Source organism: Lepisma saccharinum, chromosome 15 (assembly GCF_977018435.1).
Source record: "Lepisma saccharinum chromosome 15, izLepSacc3.1, whole genome shotgun sequence".
Taxonomy (NCBI): Eukaryota; Metazoa; Arthropoda; class Insecta; order Zygentoma; family Lepismatidae; genus Lepisma; species Lepisma saccharinum.
The window spans coordinates 36,161,264-36,177,592 of record NC_139243.1 but is presented as its reverse complement, the minus strand read 5'-3'; the positions used below and the strand labels follow the sequence as shown (position 1 = coordinate 36,177,592).

At 40.1% G+C, this 16,329-nt stretch overlaps 1 protein-coding gene across 1 annotated transcript in view; it reads right to left on the bottom strand.

The window, feature by feature from the left end:
* ebo (exportin ellipsoid body open) overlaps window positions 1-16,329 on the bottom strand; it is a 151,872-nt gene extending 135,543 nt beyond the window's left edge. Inside the window, exons 1-3 of the mRNA XM_083136809.1 lie at window positions 16,197-16,329; window positions 7,358-7,460; window positions 582-785 (exon numbers count right to left, since the gene is read on the bottom strand). Coding sequence (XP_082992935.1) covers window positions 582-785; window positions 7,358-7,360 — 207 coding nt within the window. The 5' untranslated portion in view covers window positions 7,361-7,460; window positions 16,197-16,329. The remainder of the gene's footprint in view (window positions 1-581; window positions 786-7,357; window positions 7,461-16,196) is intronic.

Sequence of the window (16,329 nt, the reverse complement as noted above, 5' to 3'; positions counted from 1 at the left end):
CACTGCTCCGCCCTGTACATGCAAGAGCTATGAACACTGCCCCACCCTGTACATGCAACTATTCTTCACACAATCACAGTTGTCAATGACATTACTCTTTTCTCTGCCTTATATCATGCCAGCATCTCTGCTTGCAAGGTTAAGTTCCTTGACTCCTGCCAATTATATCATATTGTAGCATATCCTACTTCAAATTTTTCCATTAAAGAAGGACTTCATAGGATTTTTCAAGAGATATTCAGTCTCCAGAAGGCAACTCCTGCACTGATTGGTTGCAATGTCTGCCTTTGGCATATTGAAAAAACAAATGTTATTTTCATACAGAAAATACAGGGTGGCCCAAACAAAGCTATACCCAAACGTTATTACAATCTTTGTGTTTGGTATAGTTTTGTTTGGGCCACATAACTGTCAGTTGAAACCATGAAATTGTACTACAGAGTTTGTAGCATCATAATTGCAACTTGTTACATCTTGAGGTCATCTACATGCTGTGAAAGTTTGCTAGGACATCCTGTAGATATTTACACAGGCATAACAGATAATACAATATGGTTGAAAAAATATGTTTCAAAACTCACCTCAATAGTTGTCAGACAGTACATACATACATAATGGTTGGAAGTATGTATCATAAAATACAAACAATGTTTCCATGCTCCCCTCTGTCCACTAAAATTCTGAAGCAAATTTTCAATCTCTCTCTTCTTCTCATTTCCAGTCTCAGGAGCAAAGAATTCGTTCATCAATGACTCCAGCGCAGCCAATGATTCTGCATTCGCTGCCTGCAAAGCATTAAAACAAAATCACAAATATAAATAATCCTTGTGTTACCTTCTTATTACAAACATGTCCAAAATCCACACCTTTCTATACAATAGCAATTAACTTAATGTTACTCGACCACAATTTTCCTTATTTGTGTTAACCTCTACTGGCAGGAAGGTTGCAAGTGGTCACTCTCCAAATGTTCAGTGACACAGCCATTTACATTTCCAAGCCATTAAGTAACAAAAGCAATGTCGTGCCATCTGATATTGGTAGTCCTAGTCTGTCGATTGTTGTGCACTGCAGTTGCATCACTAAGGATGAATTCTTCAGCCAGGAATGAATGTGCATCACTAAGGATGAATTCTTCAGCCAGGAATGAATGTTAGTGAAGAGTTAATCTTATAATATGCTCAAAAAAATTGTGGCATAATGTGATATTTACAGAAGCGAATGGGATTGCCAGGAAATGAGGGGAAAGCAAAAAAATGTTGGGGTTGTCAAGTCGAAGTGTTTTATATTAAACAAGAGGGAAAAAGTATACAGCAGCACTGCTACAAAATAAGCCAAGACAACCGAGCTGTATATGAGTGCAGTGTGAATAAGATACAAATTCACAAGAAAATTTACAGTACTTGTACACAACATGAGATAAATATAACAGGTTGGGTACATGGTACACCCGACATTGTAAACATTGTACAACAGCCATGTTATCACAAAATACATGAACTCTATAGTGACCCAAGATTAACAAGGCAACTAACAGCTAAAAATTCCATATAGAATATGGGAAACTCCTCCTGCCACTAATACACAAACAAGGGTTCACCATTTGTAAATACAGTTGCAACGCTGGAAGGAGTTGCGTCGGTATACACATACATACGAGGCGCATCCAGAAAGTAAGTTTCCCTATTTTTTTCCCGTGAAAGTAAACATAATGAGCCGTGTAAATTGCGCATGCGCAGCAGAGCTATGACGTATCAATCATATGCCAGGCGGACAGATCCCGCCCGGCGCCAGTAGCGAGGCAGCAGTGGTCCGAAGTGGAAGCTCGTATTCCTTCTCCCGCCGCATGCCAGTAGCAAGGCAGCAGTGGTCCAAAATGGAAGCTTGTATTCCTTCTCTCGCCGCATGCGAGGTTCAGTCGGTGATAAAAGTTCCTGAATGCACAAAGCATTGCGCCAATTGACATTCATCGTCAGCTCTGTGAGGTCTATGGGCCGAACATTATGAGTAAGCAGATGGTGCGTCGCTGGTGTCAGCAGTTTTCGGAAGGTCGTCAAAGTGTCCATGATGAAGAGTGCAGTGGGCGTCCGTCCCTCATCACTGATGATCTGGTTGAGCTGGTGCGACAGCGCATCGTAGAGAACCGTCGCTTCACGATTACGGAGTTGAGCAGCCTTTTTCCGCAGATATCGCAATCCGTGTTGCATGACATTGTCACGCAGCGCCTGCTGTTCAAAAAATTGTGTGCCAGGTGGGTACCGAAAAACCTGACACCCGAACACAAAATGAAACGTTCAGGAGCAGCACTGACATTCCTGCAACGGTACCATGATGACGGCGATGATTTCCTCGACAGGATCGTCACGGGCGATGAGACATGGATTTCGCACTTCACCCCGGAAACCAAGCAGCAGTCAATGGATTGGCGGCATAGTGGATCTCCGGTCAAGAAGAAATTCAAACAGAAAGTGAAGTGCACCGTGTTTTGGGACAGGAAGGGCATTTTGCTCATTGACTTCCTCCCCAGAGGTGAAACGGTGAACGCTGACCATTACTGTGAAACACTAAGGAAATTGCGACGTACCATTCAAAACAAGAGGCGTGGCATGCTTACTGCAGGTGTTGTGCTCCTCCATGACAATGCTCATCCACATACGGCTCGGCGCACAGCAGCTGTTTTGACGGAATTTGGCTGGGAGTTGTTTGATCATCCACCTTACAGTCCTGATCTGGCTCCCAGCGATTTTCACGTTTTCATGCACCTCAAGAAATTCCTGTCCTCCGGTGAGCGTTTTGGCAACGACGAAGAGCTGAAGACGTCTGTCACACGATGGTTCCATTCACAGGCGGCAGAGTTCTACGACAGTGGGATCCAAAAGTTGATACCACGATACGACAAGTGTCTCAATTCTGGTGGTTGCTATGTTGAAAATAGCTGAACCTTTGCTGTACCTGTTGCCAATAAATGGTTTCCTGAAAATGTGTTGTTGTTTTTTTTAAAAAATAGGGAAACTTACTTTCTGGATGCGCCTCGTATTAGGCACAAAGGAATCGTATACGAGGGTCACTATTTATATTTTGAGCATTGGCAACACTGATTGAAGTTAGGCGCGATTTGACGTTTGCACGGAATCGTCTGGCATTATTGACCATAACGTACTTCAAATGTTTTGTCAATAGCTTCATTTGTGTTGTTTATGTTGCCTTGGAGATTGCGCGACAACAATAAAATGGAATTAACTCGTGAACATTTTCGTGCGATGATTTTTTATGATTTTCGACGTGGATTATCAAGACAAGAGTGCATCGATCAACTTACTTCCACATTTGGCGATGAAGCCCCATCCTTTGCCACTGTGAAACGCTGGTATAACGAATTTAATCGTGGCCGCCATTCGCTCACCAACGAGATTCGCGAAGGTCGTCCAAAATCAGTTGTTGTTCAAGAAAACATTGATGCTGTGCAAAACCTAATACTGCAAGATCGTCATGTGACATACTGTGAGATTGAGGCAACCATAGGCATTAGTTCCACCAGCATATATAAAATATGACATGATCATTTAGCTGTGAGAAAGGTATGTTCTCGTTGGATCCCACACAATTTGACAAAAACTGAAAAAGACGCTCGCGTCAATTGGTGCAAATAAATGCTCAATAAATACAATTGTGGTGCTTCAAAAGACGTATATAAGATTGTAACAGGTGACGAATCATGGATATATGCATATGAGCCGGAACGTAAACAGCAGTCGACTGTATGGGTGTTCCAAGATGAACCCAATGCAACAAAAGTTGTTCGCGCTCGAAGCACATCGAAACAAATGGTCGCCTGTTTTTTCGGGAAAACTGGTCATGTGGCAACTGTGCCTTTAGAGGAACGTAGAACGGTCAACTCTGAATGGTACACAACAATTTGTTTGCCAGAAGTCTTCGGTCAAATACGGAAAACAAACAAACGCCGTCGGATCATTCTTCATCAAGACAATGCCAGCTGTCACACATCTCGTCTAACAAACAACTTTATGAACAGTCAAAAAATCGAATTGATGGGTCATCCGCCATACAGTCCTGATTTGGCACCCAATGACTTCTTCTTGTTCCCGAATGTCAAGAATAAATTGCGTGGACAACGATTTTCGTCGGCGGAAGACGCCGTTGATGCATTCAAAAACCATATTATGGAGGTGTCTCAAGAAGATTGGAAAAACTGCTTTGACAAATGGTTCGAACGAATGCAAAAGTGTATTGACCATAAAGGAGAATACTTCGAAAAACAATAAAGCAGTTTTCAATGCCAAATTCCCGTTTTTTCATTGTTAGGCTCAAAATATAAATATAAATATAAAAGAAATGGTTGTAACTGAATGCTTCTTATGCTGTCAATGGCCCATTTAGGGCGAACATTGAGTAGGGCATATGCCAATGGAAATGTCACATTTGCTGTGGCATACACTCATGTGAGGAAGCCAAAGAGAACAGGATGTGCAGTGTATCCTGAGGAACAATACGGTCCCATTCCTGTATGGTGGCCTCGGTGAGCTATCGGAGGATGTCTGTGGTGGGTTGATGATAGGTCTCTTCAGGAGTGTCAATGCACTTAAGGTTGGGGAATAAGCTGTCCATGGCTGCGATGGATTCAGTGCTGCTGTTCCTGATGGAAGTGGATGGTGATAAGGGAACAGTGCACCCACACAATGTGCAACAATTTTTTTGAGTACTGTACATTAAATTAAGTTACAGTATTGTATGTGTTGTGAACATTATATGTTGACAGTTCAGAACCACTGTCACTATTTTTATTGTCACTGATTTCAAGATGGTGGACATCATTTTCTCCATTTGTAAGCATGAGCAGAACAAAATGTGACACAATTGTATGTGTGTATAATATCCTAAAAATTATTGCTTCATAATAAATTTTAAGGTCAAAATTTTGTATCTCAAATTGCTGAAATTGTCATTTTCAGATAATTTTTTGAGGGAGCAATTTAAAAATTTTGGGTTTGAGACCCAGGTGGTTCAAGAGATATGGTCTGCAAAACTTGTTAAAAAATTCAATTACTCGGATTAAGTAAGGTATGCCTAATTTAATTTTATATTGACGTACTTTGTGATGTAATGCTGTAAACTGTAATTTGGAATTTAAAAATACACGATTAGAAACTAATCATGATATGGATCTGAGGGCGATTAGAAGTAAATTTACAAAATATTGTAATCTATTTTGTATGTTTGCTTAACAGCATTGAAATTTCTTCACCTAATGATTCTGAAATATTGTGTGAACATCCAGCTGCTAAAATTAATTCAGAGTGGCTGAATTCTAAGCATATCTGTCATTAGCACTCATATTCTTACTTCTTCGTGGCTGAGTTTTCTAAGCATATCTGTCATTAGCACTCATATTCTATCTTCATATGACATCTTGAATGACGTTTCAGGTCCACATGGGTGGTAGAAGCTACATTTGCCCATCATAGAATTGTAATTATTCAGGTCACAAACAAGCATATCAATCAGGGTTCTGTAGTTGATGTTAAGCATTGATCCATAGACCACAAGATTAACATTTTGATCAGTACAAACACAACATACTATGGCTTCCTGAGGATGTTGCAATAACAATATAAACTTTAATCCTCCAATTTTACATTCTGGATTTCTTTCTTGGAACTACACAAAGAGTTCATTCAGATTGCAAGGAAGGCTTTTGCTTATGAACTTTCATATACGCGTATGTATCCACGTACATGTTTATTTCATTTTATTAATATTTCTGACCATTGTCACTATTCACAACAGAACTTTTACAAGTCCATTTTGTGGGCTTCCAGTCTGCGCTGTCATGCCGATGGCCACTAAGTGCGCAGCTGTGTAACATGCCACTGCTTGGTGTTGCTTGCTTAAGTAGCGGAAGCCAGATGTGGTGGGACTGTCTGTTATCAATATTTAGTTCATGGGGGAAATGAAGATGGAATGTGTTTCCTTGATATTTGTGTTGATTGATTTGCTTCATTTTACTTCACTTCTTATGCCACTTTTGAATGAGTGATGATACGATGAAATTGATGAATGGACACTCACAAACACCATGCCCAAGTCAGGATTCGAACCCGGGACCCTGGCATCGTAGTGCAATGTGCTAACAACTCCACCTTCGAGGGCTGCTGGCTTGATATCTGTGTTAACTGGGCGTTTTTCTACATGTTTGGTGGACACTTTCTTCATTTGGTCGTTTTCTGTAACTGATATGTTGAGCTAAGCCAGTGGTGGGTTGGTTATTTTCTGGCATTGGGTAAGGGCTGTTGGATTCTTTCATTGATTGATCTACCAAACCGCATTTCACTGACACTCCACATCGTACACTACCATGTTATCCAGTGGATCAAGGAAGTATTGTTTATGCTTGCTAATTCTGCCTGCTACTTTGGAATTGGGTTTGTGTGCTATGGTAATATTGAAGAATCAAAGGGCTTTGGGGAGATGGTTGGAGGTGGAGGGGTGGTAGAGAAGGCAATCCATTTCTTTTTATCCTTGGTGTCTAGCCTGTGGTGGTCGAGTCTCAGCCTTACTGCACCTTGTGAATAGTTGGTGCTCCATGTATCCATTTTTGATTCCCAGTAACGTAATTGTGGCTACTTCTTCTTGGATATCTTTCTCCATGGAGAAGGCTCTTCTAAAAACGTTGAGCCATATGGTGGCATTTTGTTTTGGTGGATGGTTGGATAGAGCATGGATGTACTGGTTTCCTGTATACTGTGGTGTCAAATCTGCTGTAGCAGTGCTTGCTTGAACTTGTGGACTATTCATACCAAAAGGAAAGAGGGCTGACCATTTAGCTAGGTAGGAATTAATCTCACTAATATACAAAGAAGACATTTGAGAGTAACACATTTGGAACCATTAAAGAATTTTGAAGTAACGAGTTTAACTGTAATGGTAAATAAGAGAGCAATCAGGCTGAGGTAAAAAAAAATAGTGGAAGGTCGAAGGTAAGTTTCTCAGGGGGACCAAGCTGAAAAACTTTCAATATGAAAATGTAAACTGAGGAAAATTTTCTAACATTTTGTTATGTTGGGACCATCAAAATTGAATGTATAATGCAAGAAAATGTAATATCCGAGAACATAAAATAGGGGTTCTCCTGTATTAGTTTATGAAAAGATTTCTCTGGATTCAACCTTTGGAGTTTTCTCAAAACTGTAACTTTAACAATGATGGTTTCTACCCATAGGTATGTAAGAAATTGTTTGCTGCAGCTTCCAAATTCTGAATAAATTCCTGATTAACTTTCTCAAAGAGAAAAAAAGGATTAGTTTTAATAATCACATTTCCATCTCTTGTAAAAACTCACCATTTTTCCAGGAATGTTATAACCTGCAGTGCAGAATGCTAGTCTCTACATAAGATGTCATTTTATTGTGTTACTTTGGCTACATACCACTACAGATGATAGCCTGGAAAGAAAGAAAAAAAACAATGATCAACACTAACATAATAAAAGTTTTCATGAAAAATTACATGTATGGGTGAAGAGAGAAACTAATGCTCTTGTTATCAGTGTCTATGGGGATGTCCCCCCCCCCCAAATATTTTGGCAAATGGGAAATCAAGGGATAGGCTACACTGACTTGGGACAAAAAAAAAACACATTCCAATCCACAATATTTTTTTACAAGTCAATTAAAACACCGAGAAGTTTTTAGTTTACTGAATTTTGGTGCACCAGAATTGAATTCTGCAAATTTTTTTGTGTGAGTATAAAACCAAGGTACAAACAAACCTTTCTGAATTAAACAAACAGCCAAGGTCACACCCCCACATATGGGATTGTCTCTGTGTGTGTATATTTCTCTTACAACTTTGCTTTTGATGTCCCTGGGTAATAAAATTTTGAAATTTACAAATCTACCAGACTAGTTGACTCAGTGCATGTAACGTGCGAGAATGTGTAGTAGATTCATGAATCTGCAAGAACCATCTAGAATGCTGTAGAATGTGCACACATGAATATTCCAGAATGCTGCAAGATGTTGCGGAACATAGAATAACTTTCTAGAATGTCTATTCATTTCTCCTCCAAGATGAAGTACAGAGGTTTCACTGGAAAAACACATACACAATTCGTCCTATTGCATTCTATTTATTTGGCCCATATTAGAGTCGCAACAAAGCTGGCTTTTTTGAACTGACTTTTTTCCCCAATAAAAAGCAGGTTCTTTTGGAAAACAACTGGAAATTTTGGCTTTTTACAGGGTTCGCACGTCAACTCTAAATGCATTTTCCCTGAGTTTTCCTGAAACAGCACATTTCTTCCAGAGTACTCAATACCCAGTATATTACAAGGTAGAATCAAAAAGTAAGGTAACAAGTGCCCTGAAAATGAACAACGATATGCTAGTAACTTTTTTTTGTGTGTTGTAGGTATTGATGGATAGTATCCCTGGTGACCGCTAGAGAGCAGCACGGTGACACAGTTGCAGAGAATCGCAGTTCGAAGATGGCAGGGTTACTGGAAACATGGTCAAATGTGGAAGTGCGAAGTGTGATCAGGTTTTTGCATGCGAAGGGGAAGAAACCAGCCGAGATCCATCGGGAACTTGTGGAGGTGTATGGAAACAACGTGTTATTCAGGAAACAAGTGTGGTGTTGGTGTAAGGAGTTTGAAAATGGTAGGACTGACATTAATGATGATCAGCGAAGTGGCAGACCGTCAACTTCAGCTACCGACCAGAACATTTGTCAGGTGGAGGGAATGATTAGGGAGGATAGGCGAATCACACTGTCACACATTGCAGATACACTGAACATTTCGTATGGTTCTGTGCACAGTATTGTGCACAACACGCTTGGCTACCGCAAAGTACGTGCACATTGGGTACCAAGAAATCTCACTGATTATGACAAAGGCAGACGAATGGGCATGAGTCTGAACCACCTGATCCGTTATCAACAAGAAGGGTCGTCATTTCTGTATCGCATCATTACGGGTGATGAGACACCTGTGCCATTGTGGACACCGGAATCCAAACGTTCCTCCATGATGTGGAAACATCCATCATCGCCCCCATCCAAAAAGTTTAAAACAGTAACATGTGCAAGGAAAACAATGGCCACGATCTTTTGGGACCACCTTGGTGTGATTCACCTGGAATTCCTTCCATGTGGTACCACTGTCAATGCTGGACCTACTGCCAGACATTGGACAGATTGAGAGAGGCCATACGTCGGAAACGACCTGGAGCACTCAGGGAGGGTGTATTGTTGTTACATGACAACGCTCGACCTCACACAGCGCAGCTCACCCGTGACCATGTCACACGTTTCCACTGGGAGGTTTTGGAACACTCCGCATACAGCCCTGATCTTGCACCCAGCAATTTCCATCTGTTCGGACCAATGAAGAAGCATCTTCGAGGACGACGCTTCAACACAGTGCAAGAGACACAGGATACGGTGAAAACCTGGTTGGACAGCCTTGACACTGATTTCTTCACTTGCGGCATTGATGCATTGGTCACCCGATGGAACACGTGCTTAGACAAATATGGCGACTATGTGGAATGTTAGTGTGCAGTGTCATGTATACCCTGTCACAGTTTAGGCAACCACGACATAAAGGTTTCTGTGGATAAAAACTTGTTACCTTACTTTTTGATTCTACCTTGTACTATTCTAAATATATTTTACAATGGCCTATGGTGCATCTGTTTTATCAGCAATATTACCGATCTGATATATTTATAAACAATCTGTAATTTAATGCAATATTCTGCAATCTTGTTTTTTTTTTTTTATTTTATGAATAAGAACATGTAATTAATGTTATGGTAGTGGCCGCGGTGGCTCAGTCGGTAACGCGTCTGACTACCATGCTAAAGGTCCCGGGTTCGATCCCCGGCCGGTTCAAATCCGGGAACTTTTCTAACGATGGAAGCAGCCCCGGCGCCCACCCAGCGTCGAATAACATGGGTACCTGGGGGAAACCCTGGGGGGTAAAGGCGGTCAGGGGCGTGATGCTGATCACATCACCCCCACTCACGACCGGATCAAGAAAGTGTGGGGCATTACCCCCACACCCCCTATACGCCTTCATGGCGTGGTGCTATGCACAGGATAGCACTTTACCTTTTTTATTAATGTTATGGTTTTGCAAAGTAAATATCTAAATAGGAAGATCCTTTTCAAAGGCAAAACCCACCACAATCACTCGGTTATGTACATTAACGAGATACCCAACTGTAACCCTCCCGGTCCCAAGCATCTCGATCGAGACGCTGTATCAAGGTCATAGTTTTTACGTTATAACTTTTCTATTTTTGGCTAGAATTTCAATTTTTTTTTTTTAATATTGTTCCTAACACATGTATTTAACAGAAATGTTTCTTGCACTTTTTTTCTTCATGAAAATGGAGGGGAAAAGGTGGGAAAAGGGACTCTTTTCAAGGGAACATTTTTGCCGACAAAGTAAGACCGGCTTTGTTGTTCTAAAGCAATGCTTTTCACTCCCGCCTGGTAACTGAATTCGAAGGAAGCTTCTTTATCAGTATCCGATGTCAAAATGAAAGTTTTCCGTGCGGGCGCAAGCAGGGGGTGGGGGTGGGGGAAGACTGGTTGTTGAATCTGCGTTGTGAGAATGGAATTTCGAGATGCGCTGAAGGAAACCTTTGTTTTTGAGCACAAGTGTTCCACAAGTTGCAACACAGGTTACCCTGCATTGTCTAAAAATAGAATTTGAAGCAGCTGCAAGAATCGGCGCTCATTTTTCACTGCGTTCTAGCTTTTTGTCCATGAAGGTTGTGCATAGGTGTGTGTCGTTTTGTGCCCAAGTGCGAGGATATTTTTTGAGTGAAGTGACAGACTTCCAAGGACTTTTTTGTCATCTACGTGTTTTTCTTGTGGTGTGAAAAGTGTGCTAGTCGACCATGGCTGCCCCCGTTATCTCCATTCTGATGAAATCCGAGATGAGCTGGAGGATATGAATACAGACTCCGAGTGGGATGAAGAAGAGCTTGACATTCCCTCCGATATATCATCAGAATCTTATTCTGATGACATGTCACAAAGACGTTCCCTTCCCCTCCTCCTGCTCCATCCGACTGGCAACCCCCTTCCCAACTGGTAGAACTGCTCCCAACCTTTCCTAGGTCAGACTGGACTGAAGGTTCGACACATTGACGATGCATCCTCCTCCTTGGTATTTTTTCCCTTGACTTTCTATGAAGAAATCTTCCTCTTTAAGGAAGGTTCAAATTTCGTGTGACAATGATTTCCAAAATTCTATAATAATTAGTCTTTGTGCCAGGAGAAATCATGGTAACAGTATGGTATAGTGAAAACACATTTCTTCAAATTTACAAGAGAAACTGCTTATGGAACTGAGTTTCTGTAGACTTTTGGAAGCTCGTGGAAGTGTTTCTCCCTTCGTTCAACTTATTCGGACGGTAAATCATGTATTTTTCGACACTAATGTATCTCCGATGCACGATAGCTCTTGCCACCATTACCGTCGACTATGTGTTTCAAATATTCCGTGCATTCGATTATGTAACCCCCTGTTAGTGTAGCAACCATGCAGTAGTTTTACAAGATGATGTGTGACTGTTTTTTTTTGTTGTTTTTTTTTCAATATAATTTTCTATGTTTGCCTAACCTAACTGAACCTACCTAACCTTCCGTGAATGGTTTGTGGATAACTTTTCGCTTAAAAACCTCCTGTGAATAGTTTGTGCGGCATTTTTCGTTCAATAAGTGTTAGTGTAGCAACCATGCGGTAGTTTTAGAAGATGACGTGCGAGCGGTTTTTTTTTCCAATTTAATTTTCTGTTTGCCTAACCTAACTGAACCTAACCTAACCATCCGCAAATGGTTTGTGGATCAATGTGTGCTTAAAAACCTTCTGTGAATACTTTGTGCAGCATTTTTTGGTTAATAAGTTTGGAAACACAGCCTATCAGCTGACGATAGACAACGCAAGTCAAGATTTACCTGCCATATTATGTGTAACAAAAGCAAATTAGCAACGACCAATAAATACTTGTAATGTGAAAAATTACACTTTTTCAGAGAAAAAAGCAAAATCCAATGTTCAAAAATGTTCCGCTATGCATAACAGGTAAGGGCCCAAGTTCCTTTTGTTTTATTGCAATTTCATCATGCTACAAATGCAATTTTTACATGGCTTGATTTCGATTCATGTCTGTTAACACGTACTGCGGAGTTTTAGCGATCACTTAATATTTTGTTCAATATATGCTATCATGGTTGGGTTAGGCAGGTTAGGTTCGGTTCACTTAGCATTAAAATAAAAGTCCCTAAATGCTTTCTACTAAGGTTCAGATTTTCTTCTACATTGATTCCCACGCTTCTACGATATTTACTGTCGGTTGTCAACTGAGAATATCTTGTCCATGAGAAGTGCGTAAGGTAATTTTCAAGTTGTTTTTTTCAACATAAATAACTTTTCAAGTCCAAACAGCACTCATTACTTTAAGGAAGGTTCAAATTTTGTGTGACAATGATTTCCAAAATTCTACGATAATTAGTCTTTGTGCTAGGAGAAATCATAAAACAATCGGAACCGTTACCCCCAATTTGCCTACTATTATCTTTGAAGTTGACTGTACCAGGTGCACCTTCAAGGAGCATCAAATATTGTAGTGGCGTTATTAAAGGTTGCAATAGAAATCTGACAAAGAAATCAACACTTAAAAATGCGAGTTCCATTTGGTAAATATAAGATCAAAAAAAGTTGGTAGCAGTTTCACAGATCGGAGACACATTAAAATCGAATATTTCGTGTTTCGCATGGTTCGAACTTACTAATTGTGTATTGCGGAACATAGTTCAAGGTGCCACTATGCATTTTACACAAAAACAAACGTATTTTTCACATTCTGGGAGCTTTTTTTTTATTCCTTTCTTCGCTTCCAGAACACACAATATGGCGGGCACATCTTGACTCACATTGTGGCAGTGAGTGTTTCAACCTTCTTCACCGAAAAATACCTACTATCATGTTCGTCACAGGTGGAAATTATACATTATGCACTGGTAGCTGACGGATAACCCCATGAACCATTCACGGATAGCACCACAAACCATTATGCACTGTAGCTGACCGATAGCCCCACGAACCATTCACGGATAGCCACACGAATCATTTCCGATAAGGTTAGGTTTGGTTACGTTAGGCAAGCATAGTAAAAAAAAGGGGGTTGAAACACTGACAGAGGCTTACGTCATCAAACGTACGCAGCATCCAGTTATTATAGGGCAAGCAAATGAAAGCAATGGCAATTGTGCATTTGTGAGATATTTCTCTTGAAAAATACATGATTTCCCGGTCAAATATATTCCACGATGAAAGAAAATACCTCGAAGTACGTTGTAAACCTTGGAGAAACTCATTGCCGTAAATCGTTTCAGTACTATTATAGTATGGGGGTGACACCTATAAATCATATATTTCGCACTTTTTTACATTTCCAACATACTATTTTGAAATGCAGAACATTTCCTAAGGTGAAATAATGCATTTCTAAGTATGATAATGTCTATTTCTTACATTTACGAGTACTTACTGTTACTTGTTATTTTGATTCTGTAACACACATTATGGCGACAGTGTACTGGTTCATCGCACGTTGTGCGAGTGTTTTGTCGATTTATGCAGTGTTGCAACCTTGTTCATCGGAAAATACCTACTTTCGTGCCCGGATTTGAAATAATGCTAATACCTCGCAAACCAATGACGTTAGTTAGCCTCACAAACCATTCACGTTAGCCCCACAAACCATTCACGTTAGCCCAAAAAACTATTTTCCGTAAGGTTAGGTTAGGCAGCATAGTTTAAAAAAAAAATATGAGCGATTTTACAATACCGGGAATTTCTCTTTTCTTTGAAATTCGGCATATTCACTAATTTTGGCCCCCTAATCACGAATCTGCAGTTAAAATTTGGCGCTCACGTGTCAAACTTACAAAATTTAACTATGTTTCCTAACTTAACCTAGCCTAACCACGTGCCAATGGTGCATGGGGCTAGCGCCAATGGTGCATGGGGCTAGTGCCAATGGTGCGTGGGGCTAGTGCCAATGGTGCGTGGGGCTACGAATATTTTTTTCGAAACCAATTTAACTATTGTAACCTTTGCGTGGCCCTACCTAACCTAACCTTACCGAAAATGGTTCGTGGGGCTATGTACGAAATCTCTCCGAAGGATAGTAAACAAGTACCCAAATTTCAACTGCAGTCATGATTACCAGACCAAAATTAATAAGTACACCGAATTTCAAACAAATTGCATATATTTCAGTTATTCTAAGTAACGTAACCTATCCTTACAGTCAATGAATCGTGCAAGAAACATGTAATCCACACTTTTCAAGACACCATTTTCTCACATGCAAATGAACGCTCCATGCAATTCACAGATTACATGCAATTGGTATAACTATTCGTACAACACTCTAGGAACCACACCGTTGCCAAACTTACCTCTATTGGAAGCCGCTTCCATTTCAATAATTGAACAACATTGACGATCTTTTCACTGCTTTCCGCCTCCATTCTGCTACGATCAATGATCCCCAAATGAGATAGTAACAATGCGGCAACGCTGTAGACACAGCAACAAGTATGCAAAGAATACCGAACCTCACTTGTCAACATCAAACATGGCTACCACAGGAGTGTATTGACAATCATACCGGTGTTAGGCGCTGTACCGGTGTTAATTCCACATAATTCAGGAATTTCTATACGTGAGCGCCAAATTTTAAGTGCAGATTCGTGATTAGGAGACCCAAGTTAGTAAGTATCCGAAATTTCAAACAAATAGGAGAAATTCCCTGTATTGTTAAATTATACCAAAAAATACTCGACATGTCATGTTCTAGTGAAAATACGGCAAGTTTGAAACACTGACTACAGGATTACGTCATCTATTGTGCTCTCGTGCAGAAAGCAAATGGCGGCAGCAGAAACAGCATGTCGGACAGAGATTTTTGCAGAAAACAACATGCATTCGGGTAACACTTTACTATACCAGATACGGATTTCTTCAAATTTACAGGAGAAAGTACTTACACAAATCATTTTCTGTAGCGTTGTTGATGTTCGGTAATGTAGTTTTGATCCATTTTAATGCGAAAGCATGTGGTTTTCTATGAAAATCTCTTTACGATGCGCTATTGCTGCTGCCGCCATTTGCTTTCTGCATGAGAGCACAATGTTCCATGTGTTTGATGAAGTAAACGCCGTAGTCAGTGTTTCAACCCACGCTGTCTTTTCGCTATTAGATGAAGTGTCGTTGTCCGTATATGCTAAATTGAACGAAAGGAGTGCTAATGGAACCTAACCTAACAGGCCTAACCTAACCTAGTAGGCATACCTCATCCCTGTTATGGTTTGTGGGGCTATCGTGAATTTTTTGGCTAACGTCAATGGTTTTTGGGGCTACCCATGGATAGTTTTTGGGGCTAACGTCAATGGTTTAATAATTACTCTTTATGTCAAAAATTGAACTTTTTTTCGTGAAAAAATTTCGTGAAGGGTTTTTATTTTATTTTTAAATTTAGGTATTTTTCGGTGAACAAGTTTGCAACACTGCATGCACACTCCAAATCGACAAAATACTGGCACAACGCTCGATGAACGGGTAAGCTATTTCCATATTGTGTGGAAATAAGGAAGAACAGTAAGTACTCGTTAATGTAAGAAATAGACATTATTTTCATTAGAAATTCATTATTTCACCTAAATAAATGTTCCGCAATGCAGAATAGTACGTTAGCAATGTAAAAAAGTGTGAAATAAATCATTGACAGATGTCTCTGGTATAGTAAAGTAGTACCAAAAAATGTGTCTCCGATGTATGAAACTGTTACCAAAAATTTTTCAAAAGACAAAAACTTACTGTGAACTGAAGTTCGTGAAGAGCCGGCTTTACAATATCTACATTGACAGCTTGGCTGCAAACTCCCTGGTCAAAACTATCGAGCTTCTCTCTAACGATATTGTGTTATCACGGGCCATATATAGTATCAATATACACAGCCTTTTCTAATCTTGCAAGTCCAAGAAATCTAATATTCAAGGACGTACAATAGACTCTTTTCCATGAACAAGAGTTCCTTCAGGTAGTACACCATTTACACTGTAAATCTCTAGCTGATTAATATATACTGTACCTTTAATATCATATCCTTATGCAGAAATAATGCCCTCCTTCAATTCATTCACGGATAATTTTTTAAACAAATTTCCTAAATGTTAACAATCCAATAAATTTCATATCCTGGACTTGAGCCTTACACAGACACA